This window comes from Phascolarctos cinereus, unplaced genomic scaffold (genome assembly GCF_003287225.1).
Source record: "Phascolarctos cinereus isolate Bilbo 61053 unplaced genomic scaffold, phaCin_HiC Scaffold_726;HRSCAF=1367, whole genome shotgun sequence".
Lineage (NCBI taxonomy): Eukaryota > Metazoa > Chordata > Mammalia > Diprotodontia > Phascolarctidae > Phascolarctos > Phascolarctos cinereus.
In genome coordinates this window covers 47,650,861-47,677,466 of record NW_027556098.1, presented here as the reverse complement: position 1 = coordinate 47,677,466, position 26,606 = coordinate 47,650,861, and the positions used below count along the sequence as shown (strand labels likewise).

Here is a 26,606-nt window from a genome sequence, read left to right as displayed (position 1 = left end):
CTCTTCCTATTCCTATTATTATCATTTCTAGATTCCAAATAATTACAAGGAGAGGAGATGCCCTTATTTACTTCAGTATTTTTAGAGTTTTCACCACTGTATATAATGCTAATTTTTTTTGGTTTCAAATAGATACTTTTTTCATTAAAAAAGATTTTCCTCTGCCTCCTCTGTGTAGGGTTTTTATTTTTGTTTTGCTTTTTGATTATTTTTTTAATTAATAAGATTCTATTTTCTCTCCCACCCATGCTCCCTGAAAAGGAAAAGGAATGGGAATAATTCCTTATAAAAATATACACAGAGAAGCAAAACAAATTTCCAAATTGGCCATGTCCAAAACTGTGTCACATTCTGTAAGTTTATTCTGTACGCCTCTCTGTCAGGAGGTGAGTAGAATGTTTTAACTTCAGTTATCTGGAATTGTGGTTGATTGTTTTGTTGATCAGAATTCTCAAGTCTTTCAAAATTGTTCATTTTACAATATTATTATTTTAGATTTCTCTCCAGTCACTGATAATCTGCCTGAACTTATTTCTCATTGGTTAGCATACTCTTACTCTGTCATACTCTCCTTATCTCAGTGATTCTGAACCTCTGGCTCTTCGGTAGTCAACTGCCCATTTCCTTAATCCCACCCCTTTCAATGCTACCTTCTCAATGTCCCACTGCTGATCTACCAACCACTTCCAATGAGCTTTCTGGAATGACTGCTCCATAGTTAAGAAACTTGCTTTCAATATAAACCTTTTCCTTTCTCCTTCTGTCTTATGGAACTCATTGAGAAATGCTAAATCTTTGGTTTTAGATAGGTACTTCTTATCATTAAAAGTATCCTTCTCCACCTATGCTTTGTAAGCTTTTTATTTTTTAATTAAATTTTATTTTTTTCAATGAATGAGTATTTTCTTTGTGGGATACAAATAAGAAAAAGAGACAGTCCATGCTCTCCAGGCATTTGCAATCTAATGGGGGAAGATAACACAAAAAAGGAAGCTGAAAAGGAGGAAGGGGAGAAGAGAAGGTACCACTATGGGCCATGTCGTTCCTCGGAGTCAAAGCCAAGCAGAGCAGCTGGTGGAAAATGAAATTACCAGGAAGCTCATCAAGGTTGTGAGCTCTCTATAAAGAAAGGTTTTGGGAAGAGTTTAGTGCTCTGCCTTCCAGCCTTCCAATCAGAAGGGAGAGGCAACTGAGGGTGAATTGAGAAGGTGTTATTCTCTGTGGTGATGAGATTTCAGGTGATCAGCTTATCCTGAGGTGGGAGTAGGGAGAAGAACATGTTCCATGGAGTCAGAAATCAGAGCCAAAGATGGAAAATGGAATACTGCCCAAATTTATGTTATATAATCTCAACTCAGCTGTAGAAAGGCAGTATTTTTATACCTCCCTAAACTGAAGACACAGCATCATTGGTTACTCTTTCTTGTGCTAGCCACACTTTCACAAATGTTTCTCTCCTAATCCCTTCCCTCCCAACCCCACACACTGGTTAGGGTTGGGGAGTTACAGTACTTTTTGCTCCCCATTGCTATTTCCAGACTACCTCTCTATCACCGTTCCTCTAAGGTTTATTCAATTTATATTCATAACCCCTGTCCCAAAGTGCATTGGGATTCTCTCCTTATTGATGGAAATGCATGAGGGACAAGGTAAAGTTGGTGAGAAGTTGTGAGAGGTTCAGTTTGCAGCCATTTCCTCTTTGTGGACTCTTCAAGCAGGAGTCTCCTTTTCAAGAATTTATCAAGCTTCAAGTCTCTTTTGAGTGACAAGTTGTTTCAGGCCCTCCTGGCTTCCAGCTTTGAAAGAAAAGAAGAAAAAGGCCAACCCCACTTCAGGTTGCTGGAGGAAAAGACTGGGAAGACATGAAAGGAGCTGGCAGTCTCCATCATGTCCCTATTCCCAGCTTGCTACTCTAGAGACTTCAGGGAGTTTCCCCTTGGTTGAGATCTAGGACATTGTCTCTTGATTGAGCTGAATTCCCAATGGGAAAGCTCCTTCACTCTGTATTGTCTGGCATGTATCCTCCTGTATATACCTTCTCTGATTTCTGTTTCACTATGATTTAGATAAGTGGTTTCTTTGTTACTTATATCTCTATGTGTTCATTGTGGAATTGGTATTAGGTTGGGGAAGAGGTCAAGCCATGTATATAGAACTTGGGATCCCCCTAGCCCCCCTCGATGACAAAGAAATCAAAAGTTGACTCAAACTCAATTGTGTTCCCTAGATGAACAACATTTAAGGGTGAAGATAGGTATATGTCTTGTCTGATACCTCTTTTCTCTGAGGAGAGCAGAGTGGTGGCTGTGGCCCCAATTTCCTGCTTTCCTTCCTGGCAGGAATGCAAGTTTCTCTTAGAGAAAGATGGGGGTAGAAGAGGTTAGAGATGTCTAGTTTATCTTCCTTTCATACGCACACAAGGACAGCAAGCCTCATAAAAGGTGGCGTATTACTATATACATATGTAGGACCCACTCCTCTTCCTGTATTGGGGCTCACTAATTTTTGCTAGTCTTTATGTTGTTAATTTCTTTTTTCCTTTCTTAATACTGTTGCTAGCATCTCCATCAAATAATGGAGGGGAGAGTGGGTATCCTTGCTTCACTCCCATATTTTTTTGGAAAATGTTCTAGTATATCTCACTGCATATGATGATGCAAGCTATTGGTTTTAGAGAGATACTCTTTCTCATATTAGAAAGGTCCTTCAATACCTACACTTTGTAGCGAGTGTGTGTGTGTGTGTGTGTGTGAGTGTGTGTGTGTTGCTCAGTCATATCTTATTCTTTGTGACCCCATTTGGGGTTTTCTTGGCAGAGATATTAGAGTGGTTTGCCATTTCCTTCTCCAGCTCATTTTACAGAAGAGGAACTGTAGCAAACAGAGTTAAATGACTTGCCTAGGGTCACACAGCTAGTAAGTGTCTGAGATTAGACTTGTATCTCATGAAGATGTCTCATGACATCATGGACTAGTACTCTATCCACTCTGCCCTCTAGCTGCCCTTCTTTGTAGGGTGAGTACTTGTTTAATCCATTCACATTTAAAGTTTTGAGAATTAGATTTATATTTTGGGGAAATTTGTCTCTAATGTTGAGTTTTTTCAAGTCATGAGTTTTCCCCTCTTCTTCTGCAAACACAATATTATATTCCTTCAGTTACTTTAGTTTAACATTTTCTTAATTGACCCTATTCCTATTGGCTCTTCCCACACCCCTAATCTTCTTCCTTGTGCCCCCTCCTCTTTCTCTTTAAGGTTTGCATACCTTTTTCTTTCCTTCTTTCATCTGGTTAATAATTCCTTTCCCCTCTTTCCTTTTCAATTAGTCAAACAGATTCTATCTTCTCCTCCTCCCTTTCAATTAATCCTGTTCATTAGTTTTTAACATTCATTTTTGTTCCCTTTGAAATAGTGTTTCTCTTTATTATCCATCCTCTCTTTCTGTCTACTCTAGACTGTCATTGTCTGATTTATAACTCCTATAATCATCTCATCTCTCTCTATTCTTAATATTCTTCATTCAGTAGAAGCTTCTTATAGACCTATTCTAATCTCCTCCCCCTAGGCAGTTTCTGATACTGCCTTGTAGAGCTTACCTTGTATATTCACCTTTTTCATTGTTCCTCACTCCCAGAAGAATGCCAATTCCTGTAGGCAACAGATAGAACCGTGTCCCATTTGTCCAGCTCTCCCCGACCACCACCACATCCATGATTAAGCAGCCCACCACTGATCAACACTCTTCCACCTGGATACCTTCTTTCCCCCATTTGCCTCACAATCTCCTCCCTGAGTCCATGCCCTCCCACTCCCCTAGGTGCCAGTTGCCCCTAGGAGTTCCAACTTTCTTCCTTCTAAGATAGGGAGAGTAGTTTTTTCAAGTACCAAACCCCCTGTACCATACCCAGAACACGGTTCCCATCATAGAAACAATTTAAGTTGATTTTTCATTGACCCATGACCTATGTTTTAGAGTGTTTTCAGAGGCTGTATAATAAGAAAAAATGTCTAGTCTTCCATACTAGTGGCCACATAAACTGGAAGTTAAATGAGATGCGTTTATGAACCCTCCTTTGGCCAGTTCAGATAAAAGTAAAGTTCAGGTATCATCCACTCTTCCCACTCCTTCAATCTTGTTTGTATTCTACTTCTGTACTCAAATTATTTGAGATAATTTCCCTTATCCTTCTCTTCTCTTCACCAGTGTATTAATTTTCCTCCTCCATTTCATTTCTTCTTTTAAAATATATTGTGAAATTGCTTGCACCATATTACACTCCCTCCACAACCCCTAATTACATTAGTGTTTTGACGGGATACTTGTATCATTTCCTTATATTAGAATGTAAATAATTCATCCTTATTGAATCCCTTATTATTACTTTACCTCAACTTTTGTGTTTGTATTTCAAAATTTTCCCTCAACTCTGGTCTTCTTATCAAAAATGTTTGAAAATTCCTTATTCATTAAAGATCTATTTGTTTCCCTTCAGATTTTTGCTAGGTTTCACTAGATAAGCTATTGTTGTTATTGTTATTGTTAATCATAAGTCTATATCATTTGCCTTCTGGAATAGCATATTTCCAGCTCTCTGCTCCCCTTTAATGGTGGCTGTTTAATTTTGTGTGATCTTACTTGAGGCTCCCTGGTACTTGAATTCTTTCTTTTTCACTGCATAAAGTATTCCCTTCCCCTCTCCCCCCACCCTGGAAGCTCTGGATTTTGGCTATAATGTGCCTGGGAATTTTCATTTTGATTTCTTTCAGGTTTCTATTTCCACTTTATTCTATTTCAAGGAGTTTTGATTAGTTTTTCATGCCTTTCATATTGTCTATTTATTCTTAAATTACCTCTCCTAGATTTCTTCCAGATAATTTGTTTTTTGATATATCTTACATTTTTTTTTAATATTGTACCAATTCTCTTTCAGATTCTTTCTTCCATAACTCATTTTCCTCAATTCTTTCCTTTAGTACTCTCATCTCTTTCCCAATTCTTTCTTTGAGTGCTCTTATTTTATTTTTTAAAAAAGGTTAAACTCTTAAAAAAATCTCTTGCTTTATCTCTTCCAGGAATTGCAGTTAAATTTGTGCCCCAATTGAGGCTTTGACTGTAGATAAATGCCCTCTTGCTCTGTGCTCTGCAAGTCCCAGACTTGGATTTGGTCCAGAGAACACAGCTGTGGAGCTAATTGGAGTTCCAGTAGACAGCTATTTGACACAGCCACTTTCAGCAGCTAGAAAGCTCTGAAGGTTCAGGTAACAGAATTGCATGTTCTCCATTAGTCTGAGCTTTCTGTCTTGGTAATTCCACTGTAAACTTTAGACCAAACTGAGGGTTGGACCTGATGACCTATTCTATTCCTGGGTCAGAGCCATACAGTTGCTGTTTGCTTCTGTACTTGCTCCTTGCCCTGGACTAGGCATAGATCCCATTCTCAGTCTGCACTGGATCTGTGAATGGAGAGTGACACAGCTGCTAGGTAGCATCAATTTCTATACTTCATGAAAGGTCAAATCCCTCTGTATTAGATCTGGGACCTTCTCTCGAACTGATGCATGGCCACAAGCAAGTGCTCCTTTATCCCTGTACTGGAATGCTTGTCATGGAGTATTCTTGGATAGACCCTGTCCCCTGTGTCACAGATCTATTTGTCTCTCTATTTTTATCTGAATTGGAAGAAAAGGACTCGTAATTTTTTCTTGTATTTTTTTTTTCAATCAAGACTCTATCTAGATCTAGGTAGGGGGTAGGGCTGAATTGGACTGTGTCCTCCTACTCCATTGTGTTGGCCAGTCTCTTCATGCCATTCTCAATCTTAACTTTGAGTCTGCTTGTAATATCTCCCCAACCCAGAAAAGTCTTTCCCTCTTGATTTTGTTCAATTCTATGCTCTATTTCTATATTTATCTAGGTTAAGGTCTACATTTTTCATAAAACTTTTGGTGTAATAAAATGAGTTCTAGATATGAAATTGTAAGTTCGACTCCTGAGACTTACTACATGTGCGACCTTGGAAGTCCTATTAACCTGTCTGAGCCACAGTTTCCTCATTTGCAAAATAAAGGAGTGGGACTGGATGCTTTTTAAGGTCTCTTCTAGCACTAAAGCCACAAATTTTCTTTGACGAACTGCATCATTTACTTTTCGCATTTAAGTTACCATTCAAGAGAATGTATTTTTGTTTCATGTATCCATGTCTTGACTCTCCATATAAATTACAGGTTTCTTGTGTGTTTTATTCTTTCTCTGAATCCATCAACAACATCTGTCATTAATTTTGCACACAGTAGTTGTTGAATCAAGTCAAGGTTAAATCAAATCTGGGTCTAAAAGTATAATGTTTAGATTTAAGCAAAATTGAAAGTCAGAAGAGGCAAAGACAGAAATGATGAAATTAGGCTCCAACAGGTATAAATGAAGCATTTAATACCTTGGAAGGTATACTAGGGCTTTAAATAACTCAATTACAGATGAAAAAGACAGAAGAGATAATGTACTTTCCCAAGGATACAGATTGCCTCAGTGCCTTGGAAGTCCCAAGCTACTCATTTTGCATAAAACCCAATAGGAATCTGGGAAATATACTTGAATAGTCACCACAATCCAAGGTGGGTTTCCTTACTGAGGGAATTTAGCTCTTAACAGAGCTAAGAACAGAGAGGGTATATCTATCTTCATTCCTGAGAGATGACAAACCTCAGAGTTAAGGCTCTGACTGTGTAGAAGGGGCAAGGCATATGTTGATCTTAGGTTAAGATTGATAAGTGTGACTCTGTTATTTCTTAAAGAGCACATGAATACTTCATTTGAAAAGAGTAACCAGCATCGCCTGAGCCTAGAGATGGTATCTGTGTCTTGAAGAGCAAGCCTTTGAGAGCCCAGTGGATTAACCCATCTAACAGATAGCCTATGCACTGTGAGAAGCCAGTCTAGCATCCAAGTGACTTTCCCAGTTCACCTGTGCCATGTCAGGAAACAGCTTATTGGCTAAATAAGAAGCCTGGCCCAACATATTCAATAGATTTAATATATTCTGTGAATAGTAAGTCCAGTTGAGCTACTTGTCCAACTAAAACACTGTATCCTGTCAGGATGAACACCAGATGAGCAGTGGAAGGGATTCACCCTTCATTGACATTGATGCCCTACTCCATAATGAACTTCATAAGGACTCTCCAAAGAAAGAAAGAAAGAATGTTAAAGTTTGGAAATTCCAGTCATGAATTACCTTGGCCACATATGTTCACTACACACATGCCTCATAACTATTGTACTTTAAATTTGTTACCACTTTCCCCACAACAGACTTTATGTATTTGATAGAGAATATATTTATTACACGTTGCAGATTTTTTTTTGGTGGGGGGACATGAAAAAAATTCTTTGTAACTACCATTTTTGCTATCATTTGAGTAAATGATTAATTGATTCTACTGGTTGATTGTTAATAGGAAGCACACTGATGGGGGCTTGTAGATTCTAGTGTTAGTCATAACCCACAGGGTTATTCCTAAAATTCAAGGAAGCAGCCTTTTCTCTAGGCACCCAACCTACCAGTGCCAGTGTGAATTGGATAAATTTCCCCAGAGGGGTGATGACAGAGGATGAAAAAAGAAGAGATTAAAGTAATGTGAAAAAATCAATATATTCCACATTTATAATTTACTGTACATTTTGATATGTCTGAAGTTTGTGAATTTCAATAGTATTTTTAAAAAGCATATGCTATAGTATCAGTTAAGTCCCTAGTGATGCAATGTGTTTTCCTTTTTTGGCCAATTTTAAAATAGATTTTTTAACCAGTTTTTTAAAAAAATTATTAGATAAAATGACTGAAGGACAGTAGGTATATTATATCTAGATTAGACAGAATGTAAAAATTACAAATATAGTTGTTTCACTTCTAAACATTTTAGACTGACAGAGATGTGTCTATCTTCTGTTTAAATAAGGGTAACAGAGAGGACCTGTTCTGACATTAGATCATAATCAAAAATTGGGTACATCTCATTTTAATATGTGGACTTAAATGTTTTTACTTTTCCCAGTGAAAATGCTGGAATGAAAATGCGGACTTTGTACAAAGGGAGCAGAGAAAGTTTAACTTGTGTATACAATATTTTATAATAAACATTAAAAATCATGTATGACCAGAAAAGGAGGTTGGCTTACCATTTAGAAAGCACAAAGGGTGCCAAGAGTGACAGCTTATATGTTACAGCAGTATTGAAACAAAATGAGGGGAAGCACTATACATCCTTTATGGAGGATATGGATGAAAATGATAAAGGAGAGGGCATGGATACAACCAGGCAGGGAGTACATACATTGAAGATCTGAAGTATAAATTAGCATAGCATGAGGAAACTATCAAGGCAGGATGTTTCTGTTTATATAAGAGATGTGAAACTTTTTATCCATTCTACAAACTTTGGTACTCTAACATATACCCCAGGACGATTAGGCAATGCACATTGGTATCCAAATGATGTAACTCCAACAAGAAACCACCTGTTATTCTCCTGGCACATTAATGGCCCACCAGAATCTCCCTAGAAAATGAAATGGAAAATAAAGTTAAAATATGGCAGCTAAGTTTATTTTTAAGGTTTTCAGAAAACAAATGAAATAATGAAAGTCATAAATACAGCAACTTAGGATATTTGGCAAATACAACACATGATATTACACTGCTGCTCTGGAATAAACCTCAGAGGTATTTGTTCCCACAGCTGTCTTAAGTAGAAGATGATGATGATCATTATAACAATAGCTCACATTTCTATAGCCCTTTAAAATTTGCAATGTGTTTTTTTTTTCTCACAACAACCCTTCCACTGGTAATTTCTTCAAGGTAGATTAGTTTGTGCTGCAAATCTTCAGTATAGCCACGATTTCATCAGTGTGGATATAGGTTGTACTACATTCCTGGGGTCTGTGAACTTGTTTTTAAATTTTTTCAGAAAACTCTATTTCAACATAATTTTTTTCCTTTGAAATCCTATGTCTATTTATGCATTTAAAATACTCTGAGATCAGTTCCATAAGTTTCACCAGACTATCAAAGGAGGCCATGATGCAAAAATATTTAAGAATTCTTGAACTAGACAGTCTCTGACAGCTCTTACAATTCTTAATGATGTGATTCTAAGAGAAGATATGATCCAGAAAATGTATAATTAGTCAAGTAGTAGAGTATCCATTGACTATTAAAAGATCCTGAAGATCTCTGGAGTTTAAGGTAGGCATTCTAAGGATAATTTGTGGGAGCACATGTACAAGAATCACACAGGAAGAGAAGGTGGGATTTGCAACGCTGAAGGCAGTATCTACATTGGATGAACTCATGAATCCTCTGAGGTATTGAAGCATTCTAAAAACCAAAATAAATTCAGTCAATATTAGATTACTGTGTTTAGGTGGCACCAACTTAGGTATCTTACCTTCTAGAAAGTAGCTTGCATTTGGCCAGTAGCTGTTCAGTAGCAAATATCTTTAGTTATTATCAATTAATTTATTATTTATTATTAATATATGTTATAGACACACATTATGAATATTAAGTAGTTAATGGTGAATCAATGATTTGTTTTTAAATCATACCCTTCCTGGCCAGATATATCATAACCATAGGTGGGCAGAGAGTACAGATATGTCACAATTATAGTTGAGCACAACTAGATCACAAGATTTTGAATTTTACATAAGTATTCACACTACTGTTTGAGCAAGCTTCATTTCAATTCACCACTGAATCAAGTGATTGTTGTAGTGGCTCCAGGAAAAACATTAACATGAGCTGCTATACAAAGTTCCCTGCTATTCTATATTTAGCTGCATGCTTGTCTGTTTTCCAACAGCAATTATTTTTAGGCAACTGAAGCACAATCTTAATTAACTCTGGGACAGTATCAGGGGTTCAGAAACTCGGGCTTACCCCACCCCCTACTCCCAAGCCAAAGTGTAGGGACTTAGTTCAATAAGACAAAAAAAAGTGATGAGGCATTCAGGGTCTCTTTTCTTTTATGTTATTATTTTCCAGATGATAAAGAAACACAGTGCAGCTACTTATTCTGAAATTGTAAGTAGTGATTTTAAATATTTACCTGACAGGAATCAATTCCTCCTTCTTCATAGCCTCCACATATCATGTTTTCAGTAATAGTGTATTCCAACATCTGTTGTTGGCATTTCTCATTTGATATAAGAGGGATTTGGGCTTCTTGCAGGATGGTAGCAGTAGAGCCTGTAAAAGTGGCAGAATATATCCAATCCATTAAAATGATCAAAATGCATTGGACAATGAACCACCATCAGCCTTATTTATCCCACATACTCATTCTCATTATAGAATGCCTGCTGAGTGTTTATATAATGACACTAAATGTTAAAACATTTCCTTTAAGGCACATAATAAAAACGATGTAGTCCATCTGTGGATTTCATCAAATGAATAAAAATAAAGAACTTCTCTTTATAGGGGTTGGGTGCAATGATGTAGAAAACTAGTTGGCATTTGGGCATTTTGAGTAATTCTGGCAAGGCAAGATAGAAATAGTGTATTCATGTGTTCGTGTTTTTTTTTTCTTAAAGACTCACAACAAAGACTTTGATTCATAGACATGAGTGAAAACTGTTCAAAAGCTGTTCTTCTTTAATCGCCTGAAGAGATGCTTATGTATAATATCATTGAGCCTTTTTAGGACTCTGTATATAAAACAGGTGTAGATTGTATAGAAGACAGAGCTTAGCCTACTACTCTATCATGTACAGGTCTAAAAGTAATCAGATTTGTGATCTATGCTGATGGGAAAAAGAAATAAGATACACTGTAGCAAGAATATGCTTCAGTGCCTTTTATAAAGTGGATTCATCAACAGAAAAAATAAACCCAAATTTTCAGAAACAACAGCTCCAGGTGGGATTCAAAAGAAGCTGAAGAAGCAGGTGTCTGGCATTTCAGAGAAGGTCAATGATAACCATTTTCAAATTGGTTTCTCAAGAGAGCAATGAAGTTATGGAAGTAGCAATTCATATTAAAATCAGTGTGACTGCTGAATGAATGAATTCATCATTCTCAGTTGAGTTTATAGCACTTTTGTCCAGAAAACAGAACAAAAATATTTGTTTCCACTTAAATACAGAGTGAACCTTCCATTTACATCTAACATTTAGTAACAGTCAGGAATGAACTCTCTTGAGTGGGGATGGTGAGCCTGCTGTAAAGGAGCCACTCAATGTCACCTGTTACAAAATTACAGATAGATTTACAGACTTTATTATTATAAGAGAGGTGAAATCAATCTCTTTGGCTGCTTGTAAGCAATTCTGCTTCAATATTTGGTGGAAGAAAAAAGTCAGGTTTTTAGGAAAAATAACTTTGGGAATTACCTCTGTATTTATTTTTCAAATATAAAAACTTTTCAATTCTGTTCCCTATTGGGATTAATAATTAAAAGTTAGCTGTACCTATGGAACCTGGTGCTCAAGATGGACATTTCCCTGACTCTCCTCCTTGTTAGAGAGAAAAACCACTTAATTTTGCATGCCTATTTGAGGGCAGAGCTGGTGAGAGCTTGGCAGAGATCCCTGTATTCTGTCTTCCAACTTCAAGAGCAGATGCATACAATTATAAATTTTCGTCAAGGAGAAGTCCCTGGAGGGAGAGAAAACTCTGGGAAGAAGATGTCATATACAGCAGCTAGCACCTCACGCATGTCCCTATTCTGAGCTTGACACACGAGAGACTTCAGGGAATTTCACCTTGGGTGAGATCAAGGAATTTCTCAGTCAAGTTGAGATGTCTCATTCCCAGTGGAAGTACTCATTCACTCTGTGTATTGTCTGCTATATTCATCTATGAATAACTTCTTTGATTTGTTTGCTTGGATAAACAGGTTTATTCACTATTCAGTATGTATGATGGTATTTATGTAACTTGAATTGGGTGGGAAGGAAGTTTTTGGATATATAGCTTCAGACACTCCATCCCTTGTGACCAGGAGCACAACTTGAACCTAGCAAAACATTTTCCCTGGACTAATGATATTTAGGAGGGAATACAGATATAATTCTATCCTAGTACCTCTTTATGATGAGAGCTGAGTGGCCAGCCACGTGGCCCCAATTTATTATTCTATGCCTGAAAGAAATCAAGGCCTCTCTTGGAAAAGGGTGGACAGATATTTATCTATGCCTCCATTAGCCATACCTAGGCAGACCTAAGTGGATACATATAACCTACATGGGCAACACACACACTATACTCACACACTTACACACACACGACTTTGGAATATTATTTCAAAATTTCTAGGTTCTTCTATTCAGTTTATAAATATCAACTCATCTCCTCAACAACAATAGTTGGCTAGGTAATAGGCACATTATAGTTAATAAATGGAAAAATTCATATTTGACTGAAATAAATAATAGTTTCATAAAATGTATTAAATGCTATGAGAATGAAGAAATAATTAAATATGACTTGGTCATAAATCTTTTAAAATTGTGTTTTAAAACATAATAAATCAGAAAAAAATTTGCCACTCTCCCACATACCATCCTTCTCTCTAACCTCCGAATTGAGAATAAAAGAAAAATGAAACCCCATTACAAACATATATAGCCGAACAAAACAAATTATCCCATTGGTCACATGCAAAAATGAATGTCTCATTATAATTTTGAGTCCTTCACCCTTCTATCAGGAGATGGGTAGCATATTTCATCACTTGTCCTCTGGAATCATGGTAATTCCACTAAACAGTTCCTGATTCTTTCAAAGTTGTTTGTCTTTACTGTACTTTTGTCATTGTATGAAATGTTACCTTGGTTCTGCTTACTTCGCTCTATATCAGTTCATGTAAGTCTTCCCAGGTTTCTCTGAAACTGTTCTCTTCATCATTTCTTAGAGCACTAATATTTCATCACATTTATTCACCATAAATTTTCAGCTAGTCACCAACTGATGGTATCCCCTCAGATTCCCATTTTTTTGCAACCTCAAAAAGAACTATAAATATTTTTGTACATCCTTAGAGTCAGCTTTGTTTAGGACTAATGTCTCCCTCAATTTTCCTTCTCCTTAATGTCTCTTCTCTTCTCTCCTTTCTCTCCTATTTCCTTGTTGAGTGAAATGTATTTCTGCCCTTAACTCTGTGTATGTATTCTTCCCTCCTTTGACCAACGTGGATGAGGAGTGAGGTTCAAGTGTTAGCCAGTCCTGTCACCACCACCTCCTTTTTGTTTGTATAGCTGTTTACTCATACACTCTGATTATGTGACATAATTTTCCCTAACCATCCTATCCCCTCCTACTTGCAAATATATCCTTTTTCCCTCTCTTACCATTCTTCTTTATTGAATGTAATTTTTATTGCATCGTGATGTGAAAGAGATGCATTTACTATTCCTGCTCTTCTGCATTTGGTTGTGAGGTTTTTATGCCTTAATACATGATCAAATTGTGCATAAGTGCCATACACTGCTGAGAAAAAGTATATTCCTTTCTATTCCCATTCAATTTTCTCCAATGGTCTATCAAATCTAACTTTTCTAAAATTCTATTAATCTTCTTAATTTCTTTCTTGATTATTTTTTTTGTTAGATTTATCTGAGAGGAGAGGAGAGAGTTGAGGTCTCTCACTAGTATAGTTTTACTGTCCATTTCCTCTTGTAACTGATTCAACTTTTCCTTTAAGAATTTGGATGCTATAGTAGTTGGTGCATGTTTAGTATTGATATTATTTTATTTAAGGGGTACTTTTTTTCTTTTTAGCAAAATGTGGTTTCCTTGCTTATCTCTTTTAATTAGATCTATTTTGTCTTTTACTTTGTCTGAGATCATGATTACTACCCCTGTTTTTTTTTTATCAGCTGAAACATAATAGATTCTGCTCTAGCCCCTTACTTTTACTCTCTCTGCTTCAGGTGTATTCCTTGTAAACAACATGTTGTAGGACTCTGGTTTTTAATCCACTCTGCTATTCACTTCTGTTTTAAGGGTGAGTTCATACCATTCACATTCACAGTTATTATTATTAATTATATGTTTTCTTAAATATTGCTTTCCCCCCATTTTCTTCTCTCCTTTCACCCTGTCTCTCCTCAAAAGTATTTGCTTCTGACCACTGACTCCCCCAGTCCATGTTCCCTCTTACCAACCCCTCCCCCATCCATGTTATCCCCCTGTAAAGTAAGATAATTTTCTATACCCCACTGATTGTGTGTGTTATTCTCTCTCTGAGGAAATTCCAGTGAGAGTATGGTTCAAGCTCTTCCTTTCATGTCTCTTTTATGTGAGATAACTTATCTCATTATACTGCTCCCTTCCCTCTTCTCCCTGCACATTCCCTTTTTTCACTACTTAATTTTACTTTTTTAGATATCATCCCATCCTAGTCAACGCATAGCCATGCCTTCTATCTACGCTCCTTCTAACTGTCCTAATAATGATGTTCTTAGGAGTTACAAGTATCTTCCCATGAAGGAATATAAACAGTTTAAACTTATTGAATCCCTTATGATTTCTCTTTCCTGTTTACCTTTTTTATGTTTCTCCTGAGTCTTGTATTTGAAAGTCAAAATTTCTGTTCTGCTCTGGTCTTTTCATTAGTAATGCTTGAAAGTCTTCCAATTCATAGAACATCCATTTCCCCCCCAAAGGATTATACTCAGTTTTGCTGTGTAGGTGATTCTTGGTTATAATCTTAGTTCCTTTGTCCTCTGGAATATCAGATTCCAAGCTCTCTGATCCTTTAAAGAAGATGCTAATTCTTGTGTTATTCTGACTATGGCTCCATGATATTTGAATTGTTTCTTTCTGGCTATTTGCAATATTTTCTCCTTTTCCTGGGAGCTCTGGAATTTGTCTATAATATTCTTGGGAATTTTCATTTTGGAATCTCAGGAGGATTCTTTCACTTTCTGTTTTATCTTCTGGTTCTAGAATATCAGCACAGTTTTCCTTGATAGTTTATTGAAATATGATATCTAGGCTCTTTTTTTAAAATCATGGCTTCCAGGTAGTCCAATTATTCTTAAATTATATCTCCTGGATCTATTTTCCAGGTCAGTTGTTTTCACAATGAGATATTTTACATTTTCTTCTATTTTTTCATTCTTTTCATTTTGTTTTTATTGTTTCTTGATGTCTCATAGAGTCATTAGCTTCAGATTGCCATATTCTAATTTTTAGGGATTATTTTCCTCAGTTGAGTTTTGTGCCTTTTTACCATTTGGCCAAACCTGTGTTGTTGTTTTTTTTTTAAAGGTATGCTCTTTAGCATTTTTTTGTGCCTCTTCTACCAAGCTATTGACTCTTTTTGTAGTTTTCTTGTATCACTCTCATTTCTTTTCCCAGTTTTTCCTCTACTTTTTTATTTGATTTTTAAAATCCTTTGTGAGCTCTTCTAGGGCCTGACACCAACTCACAATTTTGTTTGAGGTTTTGCATGTAGCTGCCTTGATTTTGTTGTCTTCTGAGTTTGTGTTTTGATCTTCCTTGTCATTACAGTAACTTTCTTTGGTCAGATTGGTCAGGTCCTTTTTCTGTTGTTTGCTCATTTTCCCAGCCTATTTCTTATCTTTTAATTTTATGCTACAGTTGGGCCTTTCTCTTGGGGTGGAGGGGGCACTGTCCCAAGCTTCACTTGGAAATTTCATCAGTCCTCATGGATTTAATTACCATCTCTATGGTAATTAAATTTATCTTTCTTGCCCCAATCTCTCTGCCTATCTCCATTCTCTCATCTCCAAATGCCTTTCAGGCATTTTGAACTGGATGTCCAGTAGACATCTTAAACATAATATATTCAAAATGAAACTCATTATCTTTCCTCCTAAAGCCTTCCCTCACTTCTACCTTACCTATTACTGTACAGGGCAACACTATCCTGCTAGTTTTTCAGTCTCTTAACCTAGGAGTCATTTTGGATTCCTATTTCTTAACCCCCCATACCCAAACTGTTGTCAAGGCCTGCTGATTTTGCTTTGGCAACATCTCTCAAACACTCCCCCTTCTCTCTTTGACAGCTACTATCTTGGTATACAGCCTCCTTGCCAAATGCCCAGACCATTGCAATAGCTTGTTGGTCTGCCTGCATCATCTCACCCCACTCCAATCTATATTCCATTCAACCACCAAAGTGATTTTCCAATACCACAAGTCTGACCATGTCACTCCTCACTCTCCCATTCCCCACTCAACGAACTCCAGTAGTTCTTTCTTTATTGCCTTGAGAATCCTTTGTTTGGTGTTCAATGCCCTTCATAATCTACCTAATCTCCTACCTTTGCGGTCTTCTTTCACCTTACTCCCCACTAAGTACTCTTTGATCCAGTGAAACTGGCCTCCTGGCTGTTCCACTAACAAGACATTGCATCTCTTAGCTTTAGGCATTTTCTCAGGTTATCCCCCCATGTCCTCCTGTGCTCTGACTACTGACCTCCCTAGATTCCTTTAAGTCTCAACTAAAATCTCACCTTCCACAGGAAGCTTTCCCCAATCCCTCTTAATTTTAATTTTTAAAAATTCCTTCTTTTAATTTTTTACTGTTTATCTGGTACATAGCTTGCTTTGTATATACTTATTTGTATATTACCTCTTCCACTAGATTGTAAGTTCCTTGAGGGAAGAGATTGTCTTTTGCCTCTTTTTGTATCCCAGAGCTTAATAAATGTTTATTGATTGATTCTGGGTTTATGTTTTGAGCATTCCTATCAACATAATAGCTCTTCATGGTGAGATTCTCTTTTGGTATGCTCATTCCTCCAGTTTATTTCCTAGCTTTGTGCTTTAAAGCTTTGAGCACTTCTGGAAGACATATCTGGGCTGGCCCTAATGCTCCTTTCTTGGGTATTGACTATGTGTTATTTCAGGCTTTCAGAGACAGCTCAGTTTGAAGAGTTGCAACTTTTCAACACTCCTAAAGTGGTTTGATCCAGGGAAATATATGATTACTACCCTCTGTTCTGAGTTTTGCAAGCTTTTGAGCTGGGTTTGGGGCCGATCAGCAGTGGCCTACTGGGAAGCTCTGCTTGTAAACAATGACAATTGCAGGTTTACCTTTGGTCTGAGATTCTTGCCCTGATTATTCCTCTACAGGCATCAGGCTGGGCTAGAGACTGCAGCTATGGCTCAGTTTTGCTTTTGAGTTTTGAGACACAGTGCTGCTGCTTAGCTTCTGAACTTGCTTCTTGGTACACTGCCTAGGGCCTCCACTGGTCCCTATTAGGATGCCCCTCTTGGGCGCATGTCTCCTCCTCAGTCTGTCCTATATATATGACCAGAAATTAGGTAATGGGCAAAAAGCTGTCACTTAGTGCCTCTTCCAGCTTCTCCCTCAGGCTCCTGGCCAGACCCCTTTAGCGTCAGACCTCTGTGTCTGTAGGGAAAATGACTTACTCTGACTTTTTCTTGGATTTTGCCAAAACATTTCAGTCTGGTGTGCTTTCCAAGTCTTTCTCAAGGAATTTTGGGGGAGGGGCTGCTTATGCTGTATGGCTTCCTGTTACCCAGCCACCTTGGCTCTTTCTCCCTCAGCCATAAATTATTAAAGTAAATTGACCAGAGTATGCATTTTTTTCTTGGTACCATACAGTATTTATCTATTGCCTGAAGTTAAGGAAATGGATTCTTTTAGTAACAATTAGTGAATGAGATAATTTTAAATGCATATTTTTTCAAAAGTGAGTTTTCTATGGACTTAAGGGTTTATATATATTTAAGCATAATTTATTTTTGGTGTATAAGTTGCAATTAAATACATTTTAGTTTTAAATATGACAAATAAATATCTGTCCATGAGACATTTTTATCCTTAAATTTCACATTTAAAAATCAGAAAATTTTTCAAGTGGGAGAAAAAGGCAAAATGCAACCTTTAAATTTAATTTGTCTTATCTTTCTGGCTTTGTTATACATTATTAACCATCCTGCACTCTCTGGCCTTGCCAAACTGTTTTGTTTCTCTATTTCTTATACACAGCACTCATCCTCTCAACTTTGGGTTGGCCTTTGCACTGGCCATCTCCCATTCCTGGAAGATGCTCCCTTCTCGCTTACAGAATACCTCACTTTCTTCAAGGAATAGCTTATGCACCACTTTTAAGATAAAGACTTTCCTTCTTCCTTCCAACTGCTCATACCCTTTCTCCACTTGCTGTATACATCTTGTTTGTGCAAAGTTGTTTGTGTATTTTCTCCTTCATTAGATAGTGAGCTCTTTGAGAGTAGGGACATTTTTTTTGGGTTTTTTTTGCCTTTTTGGTGTTTCTTGCTATTTAGCACATAGTGTGTGCACCTAACAAATGCTTATTGATTAATTGATCGATCAGAGATGCAGAATATATGATACATTTCAAGCAGTCTAGCAATAAAGAAATTCATTTACAGCATTTAAGCAGGGGTGGAGCCAATATGGAAAGGAAATTGAGCATTTCTCCTGATTTTTCCCAACCCAACTAACTTTTGAAAAATACCTCAAATAAAAGTTTGAGTGGGATAACTTAAAATAAATTATAGTATCTGGTTTTCCAGTCCAGGACAGCTTGGGAAGAATGAGAGAGAGGTTTGACTGTGCACACTGGGGTGGAAGCTGACTGGGAGCCTGGGCAGGGGAAGCAGTGGGAAGCACTCATGGGGGGGGGGGTGGAAGGCCACAGCAGTAGCAGTACCAATAGCTGTAAGGGGACTAAACTCCTGGTCAGAAAGATATTACAGAAGCTCCCTGTGCTGGCCCTGGGTGCTGGACTGGGTGCTATTTGGTAGCTCCTTCACCCATTACCCAAGTCCAGGTCCCAGTTCAAGGGCAGAGATAAGAAGTTGCATTCTGTGGTCACAATAAAGCAGAGGCTCTACCTGGGTAAGGACCAGAGCACAGACCAGGAGGATAGTGAACAGAACTCTCCCTTGAACATATCCCTATAGAAGAACTGAAAACCTGCAGGCCCCTAGGTCTAAACATAGAAGCTCAGGCTAGCTATCCCTTCCTGCACCCCACAAAGTGAGCAGAGCCCAGCTATTAAAGTCCAAAATCAAGAATAGGCTATAAAAATAAACCAACAACCACAAAAGAACCTGGCCATAAAAAGGCTCTATGGAGACAGGAAAGCTTGAGATAAAAATTCAGAAGACAATAACTTAAAAACATCTACAAGCAAAACCTTAAAGAAAAATGCAGTTTGGACACAAACTTAACAAGAATTCCTAGAAGAGCTAAAGAAAAATTTTTAAAAGAACAACAACAACAAAAAAGAGATTTTAGAACAATTAAGTAAAGATCGACTTTATCCCTTTTATAAAAATGTACACACATACATTTTGGTTATGAGCATTTATCTTTGGATTTTTCCAGTCTCTTTTCGCAAGGTTTGTGCATTTTTAATCTGAAACCAGTAAGGACTCATTTGAACTTGCCTGTACTTCAGGCTTTGATTTGGATTGTTTCACTCTGAAAGGGGTGAGTTGGAGCCAGCTTGAACTTATTTGACAGAGCCAATGTTAAATTTTCAATGTGAATATTTGCACCTTGGAAATCAGGAAATGCTACAAATCAGGGCTTGATTTATTGTTTCGTTGACTGTTTAATACAGACTCAAAGAAAGGGAGAAAATGTTAAAAAATGTTAATAATTACTTTAAAGTTGGTTGTGGTACATTTCCCCCCCAGGGAGCTAGTTATTAAAATCTACTAGCACATCCCTGTCATCGGCCTTATGAAAGGTTACCAAATAACTATTCTAGTCAGAGATGTTGTAATTAGATAGACAGATGATCTTTGATTAAGAGATTTTTCTTTAATGAATTTTCAAGACTTCATTCAAAGTAATGGAAATGTTTGGAAAACATCTTGCAAAAGACTTGTCAACACTTGTAAAGACAAATGTTTACCTTGCTTGGAAACTTTATCGAGTCTATGGAGAACCAATTTAAATCCTTAAATTCAAGATTTATTCTATATCTAGCTATAAATATTAAAGTTCTTTAGTAGATAGATAGACTTGTGGAGTGTTAGAACTAGAGGAGACCTTGCATATCCTCTAAGACCAATCCTTTTATTTTATCCAAGGGGAATTAAAGGCCAGGGGAGCCAAAGATGAATTTTTATTTTTTAAAGAATAGAAAATATGATATGTGGTCTCTTCCATGGCATCTAATTAAACCAAACCACCCTTATTAAAATGGCAGACACCTAGAAATGTTTTGCTGGAATGGTTTTGATACAAGTATTTAATTTCCATTAATTATAATACCATAATTTAATTTTGGTTTGGATAGTACTTTGGTGCCCTTAACAATATTTAGATTTTGATTCCCCAATTTGATTTCATGACACATCCTTATGTGTCTTGAAATTTTAAATATATTCTTAAAATAACACTTAAAAATAACACTAAATTTAAACATAACTCTAAATGAATAATACTTACAATCACATGTTAATTTAAAAATTAATGAAATACTTACATATTTTTTAGGGGGAGTAAAGTGTGACAAAAATTACACAATATGATATAACAATTTTTAATTTTTTTTGATTTTTAATTTCTTTTTTTGCTTTTTCGGTGAGGCAAGTGACTTGCCCAGGGTCACACAGCTAGTAAGTGTCATGTGTCTGAGGCCGGATTTGAACTCAGGTCCTCCTGACTCCAGGGCCAGAGCTCTATCTACTGAGCCACTTAGCTGCTCCCAACAGTTTTTTAAAAGTCATGAATCACTGCACACGAGCACATTACTAACAAAATCTAGCATAATTATGTTTTTATAATTATACTTTTGTAGTTTAATTATAACTATGCATTAGTGAATATTTCTCTGAACTTGATCATTTACCTTGATATTTTATTGTACCCCAGCCAGCAATGAAACAGTTCATTCCTTGAGGAAAGACTTGACTTGCTTCAGGTAAGCAAATAGGCTGTATATAATCTGTCAAAAACAATTAAAGATATGTAAATTTTGGAAAAGGTACTTTACATATCTAGTTCACATTTTCACAGTCCTGATGAGTATGTGGTTTTTAGAGGTAAATTATTTTAAATTTAATGAAAAGAGCTTTTGATTTTTTTACCTTTAAACCAGCATATTTTTTTTTAAAATGATGCTACTAGAACAAAAGGATTTTAAAGTAATTACACAGAATTTCAAACTTGGAAAGAACCTTAGCAGCCATCTGTATTACCATAAGATCTTGTTCTGGTCCACCTCACCCTCACCCTTCCTCCCCCTTCTAGTCAGAACAGTCACTTTATAAGCAATAAGTATGATGGAGCAATAGCAGAAAGTAAGACTGCAAAGGAGGACCTAGAAGTCATGCATGGACCATCGCAAAGATCAAAGGAGCGTAATTTACAAATTATATCATGTATTAACCGAAATTCACATTCTGCTAATGTGCTAAATCAGCGGATGCACTAGGCACTGGTGTCAGGACCCTTTGGTCTTATGATACGTAAATCTCAAACAAGTTCCAGACATCCTTAGTAAGACCAGCAGAACACCAAATGGTGTTGATGAAATGATTTGAATATGTCAATCAACTAACCCTGAGGTGGCACAGATAAAAGTTAGTCTTTTCCTCCCCAAAATCCTATAAAAATGAGACTTCAATCTCTTGCTTCCTGAGCATTCTTCCTTCTCCTAAGTGTCCCTGCTGCTTGAGGGCTCCCAATGCCAATCCACAATTACTGTAAGTGACTCAGCCCCTCCCCATCCTCTTCCTCACACTGTCTGCCCTCACTACCCCATCTCCTATTTTCATCCCATCTGCCTCTGTACCATTGTCTCTGCCTTTATGAGGTTTTGCCCCTATGCCCTCTATGCCTAATTGGGCATTAAGTGTTGATTGCTTCTCTGTTTCTTGCTTCCAGTCATGGTCTATCCTGGAGAGTACCCCAAGAATCAGATGTGCCCATTCCCTTTTCATAATTTCACAAATTAATGATCAATTTGCCATCTAATCCCTGAATAAGAAATCCCTCTGTAACATACCTAAGAAGTAGTCATTCAGCCTTTTCTTAAAGAATTTCAGAGGGAAAACCCTCTACCTCACAAAGTAGCAGATATAACTATTAGATAGCTTTAATGGTTAGAAGATTTGAATTTAAATTACATTTAATGGTGAGAAGATTAAATTAAATTAAGATTTGATTCCTCAATTAGATTGTGAGATTCTTGAGAGGAGAGACTGTTTTTGCCTTTCTTTGTATTCACAGTGTTTTCACACAATAAAAGCTTGTTAACTTGATTTGACCAACTAGTGGACAGACCACTGGGCCTAGAAGAACCTGAGTTCCAATGTGGCCTGACACTAGCTATGTGCCCTTGGGCAAATCACTTAGCTTCTGTTTGCCTCAGTTTTCATAACTGTAAAATGAGAATAACTTGAACCTGTTTGCCTCATTTCACCATCTGTAATTTGCTGGAAAAGGAAATGGCAAACCACTCCAGTATCTTTGCCAAGAAAACCCCAAATGGGGTCATGAAGAGTTGGACACACTTGAAACAACTGAACAACAACAACCTGACAGGGTTGTTGTGAAACTCAAGTGAGATGTTTGCCAAGTGCTTAGCATAGTGCCTGGCACAGAGTAAGTGCTATACAAATGTGACTTGTTATTTATTGCCTTATACTAGAAGATAGCTATCATGTCACCACTTCTCCCACCCTCAGTCTTCATGTTCTTCTTTTCTTTAGGATAAAGATTTGCAATTCTTTCAATACTTAATTCCTTCCATCCTTAGGTGTTTAATAAATGCTTATTGACTGATAGACTGTTGGCTTTGGAACATCCAGTTTGAAATGTCCAACAGGAAGTTGATGTGAGACGAACTTAGGAGAATAACTACAGCTGAAATCCATGATAAACTAATGAGGCTCCCAAAGGAGAGAAAGCAAAGGGCCCAGGACAGAGACTTGGGTTTTTGTTTCTCTCTGTTTGTCTGTCCTGTCTCTATCTCTGTGTTTTTCTGTCTTTCTCCATTTTTATCCCAGCTTGTTTGTTTATATTTCTTTTTATATTTGCCTGTTTCTGTATGTCTCTTTTTGGGTGTCTGTCCTTCACTGTGCTGTCTCTTTGTATATGTCTATCATCTGTATATCTGTCTCTTCTCTGTCTTCTTTGTTTCTGTTTTTTTTTCTGCCTGCTTGCCTTTCTGTAATAAGCAGGTGTTAATCTTTAGAGCCTTCTAATCAAACCTATAATTCTACATATTTTGAAAAGTCACCACAACATGAAAATCTTCTAGCACTTTTTATCAATTACATAGTACATGCCTAGTTTGTGCCTTTGGTATTCCGAGCTCTTTAGCCTTTAGATCTAGGATTTCTATATGTTAACTTCTGAAAAGGCTCTAATACAGCCAGAGAGAGATAAGTCATATATAAGTACTTGGTTCCTTTCTTTTTAGTGTATTGTTCATTTGATTTCACTGCTATATAAAGTTCAATACTTAAACTCTATCTGATTACTTTTTAGAAAATTACTGTCAGGCACCTTAGTTGAACTAATTAAATTATTTTATTTTCTTTACCTAGTTATATTTTTCATAATGTCTATGATTAATTTCCATATTTTTGAATACCAAATTAATTGATTTTGATAAATTGTTTGAATAAATTCAAACAGACTAGATTTACATAATGACTTACATAATCATTCATAATGATTTTACTTTCTTTTACCTGTATAATTCACTTTGGATTCAAGATGCATCAGGGCAATGTCGCTGTCCTTTGTCCGCTTATTGTAATGTGGATTTATGATAATTTGATCAATCAGCTGAGTTACTGTTTGAGAATTTGTCAGATTCGATGTGGTGTGAAGGCCTAAGACTGCTTTCCACCGAGACATTATTAAATTCCTCCTAGAAGGGTAAAATTTAAAAAAAATACAATTACAGTCTACCCTGCTTCAGGCATCTCTCTATGATGCTCTCCAAAGATCTTCATTTATCAATATGCTTTCAACTCATTTGATTCTTTTAAATACCTTTTAGCTTCGGAATGCTCCCAATATTAGATACTACTAAGGAGTGTGGGCCCCAGAGATAAAGCATCTAGAGATGGCGACAGCAGCAATTAGTTGAAAAGAACCAGGTGAAGGACCACAAGGAAAATTTTGTGAATCCATGATGGCATATTTGGGTACATAGTGAATATCTGAATTATAAGGCTTCAACATGTTAGTTGGAGAGTTTTTGTATTTATAAAAGGCATGACAAAAATAATTTGTTATATACCACTTCAATACATCCTTAATTTTCTTTTTTTATATCCTTATCTTTCTAACAATGCAGATTAAATACACTAGCATATTACACCTTGAATATGCATAGGAATTCCTAATGGTATTGTTAATGAATAGCTTTATGCCAAAGAATCATCAGTGGGTTTTTGGAATTAAGCAAACTAAGAGTTATTTACAGCAAACACACACAACACAAGGACTTGCTTGGAATGGATAAGATGGTAACTGTCAACAGAAAGCACAACTGCTCAATTCCTGAAAGAACTGCCAGATGTGATTGTGGAACCACAGTCAGTGGTCTTTGAAAGATTATGGAAACAGTAGAAATACCAAAAGATTAGTGAAGGGCAAATGATGCCCTGATTTAGAAGAAAAAAAAGGTATAGTCCAGCATAGACTCCTGATAAAACTCTAGAAAGGATCATTAAAGAGATAGTTGGTAAATATCTAGAAAAGGAAGCAGATATTAGAAAGAACCATCATGGCTTCATCAAGAACAAGTCATGCCATATTAAACTAATTTCCTTTTTTGATAGAATTACAAAACAAGTAGAGGATGGAAATGTTGTAGATACAGTTTACCTGTATTTTAAAGAAGTTTTTGATAAAGTATCTCATACTATTCTCATGCAGAAGATGAAGAGCTACAAAGTAATTGATAATATAATCTAATGGATTCAGAAATGGTTGGATGGTTGGATTCAAAGAGTAGTTGTTAATAGTTTTGTGTCAACATGGTAAGAGTTCTTTAGCGGAGTACTTCAAGAATTTGTACTTGGCCTGTGCTGTTTAATAGTTTTATCTGTGACTTAGATGATGGTGCACATGGTATACTTGTGAAATCTGCAGATGACACAAAGCTAGAAAGAATACACTGATTGACACACTGATTGATAGTTAGGATCCAATGGACACTAACACACTTACACAGAAATAGAAGCCTCAAACTTACCCATACACGCAATGTGCTGCTGTGACCAGCCACTCATTGCTAACAAGAGAAGCACCACATATAGGGCGTCCATTGAAAAACAGAGAAACCATCCAGGGCCATGCCCCTTCCTTGGCATTATTTCCACCAACGATTCTTGAGTTAGTTTCTTGAGTTACTAGTTGTTTCCCACAAGCTGTTAAAAATAAAGTGGGATGAAAGAAATAGGCAATATAGTTCAATTTCTTGGGTTTCCTTTAATAAATATTTAATTATTAATTTTTTTTTTTGTATTTTGCTAGGCAATGGAGTTAAGTGACTTGCCCAGAGTCACATAGCTAGTAAGTGTCAAATGTCTGAGGTTGGACTTGAATTCAGATCCTCCTGACTCCAGGGCCGGTGCCCTATCCACTGAGCCACCTAGCTGCCCCTAAAATATTCTTTTAGGTAGTATAAACTGAATTAAAGCTTTGAGAAAATTTGAAAAAATACTTACATTTATGATTGCAGGATAAGTAAATCAGTGAATCATTAGAACATTTTTCACTGTAACAGAAGAATAATTATTACATTTCAAAAACTTGAACATGGTATAGATGTATGAAGTGAATGTTCAGTCTTTTCAGTTGTGTCCAACTCTTTGTGATCCCATTTGGGGCTTTCTTGGCAAAGATACTGGAGTGGTTTGCTATTTCCTTCTCCAGCTCATTTTATAGATGAGGAAACTGACACAAACAGGGTTAAGTGACTTGCCAGGGTCACACAGTTAGTGTCTGAGGTCATATTTGAACTCAGGTCTTCCTGACTCCAGACCTGGCACTCTTTCTACTGCACCACCTAATTGCCCTTGGGTTGTAGATGCATACAAAAGTTTTAAAGTAAAACACATTAATTGTTATCTTTTTCTTATAGAAACGATTACATTGTGTAAATATCACCACAATGAAATATAACTAACATGATTGAACTCATTTATTCTATAAAAATCACTCTATGTCAAAATAATTTCAAAAAGGCCAAATATTCATTAATACAGCAAATGAAATTAGGAAAATAAATAGGACAAGTGAAATTTTAAGTGTCAAATCTATCCACCATGAGAGAGATCGTTATATCATAAAGAACTGAAAATACTAAGATTCAGTGCCCCCCTTTCACCTGTAATTTCTATTATATTAATATGAGTGACCATACCCACTTACAGGCTGGTAATCTCACATACTACTTGGATACAGTAGGTTTTTTTTGTTTAATTAATTTTTAGTTTTCAACATTCACTTTTATAAGATTTTGAGTTCTAAATTTCCCCCTCCCCCACTCCTCCTTCCCCAAGATGGCATGCAATCTGATATAGGCTATACATGTACAATCATACTAAACATAAGTCCACATTAGTCATGTTGTGAAAGAAAAATCAGAA

The 26,606-nt window shown here is 36.6% G+C and overlaps 1 protein-coding gene across 1 annotated transcript in view; it reads right to left on the bottom strand.

The window, feature by feature from the left end:
• Positions 1–8,198: 8,198 nt before the first annotated feature.
• TMPRSS15 (transmembrane serine protease 15) overlaps positions 8,199–26,606 on the bottom strand; it is a 132,358-nt gene continuing 113,950 nt past the window's right edge. Inside the window, exons 20-25 of the mRNA XM_020996038.1 lie at positions 25,683–25,732; positions 25,208–25,382; positions 23,691–23,872; positions 20,840–20,935; positions 10,111–10,250; positions 8,199–8,556 (exon numbers count right to left, since the gene is read on the bottom strand). Of these exons, the coding sequence (XP_020851697.1) occupies positions 8,395–8,556; positions 10,111–10,250; positions 20,840–20,935; positions 23,691–23,872; positions 25,208–25,382; positions 25,683–25,732 (805 nt within the window). The 3' untranslated portion in view covers positions 8,199–8,394. The remainder of the gene's footprint in view (positions 8,557–10,110; positions 10,251–20,839; positions 20,936–23,690; positions 23,873–25,207; positions 25,383–25,682; positions 25,733–26,606) is intronic.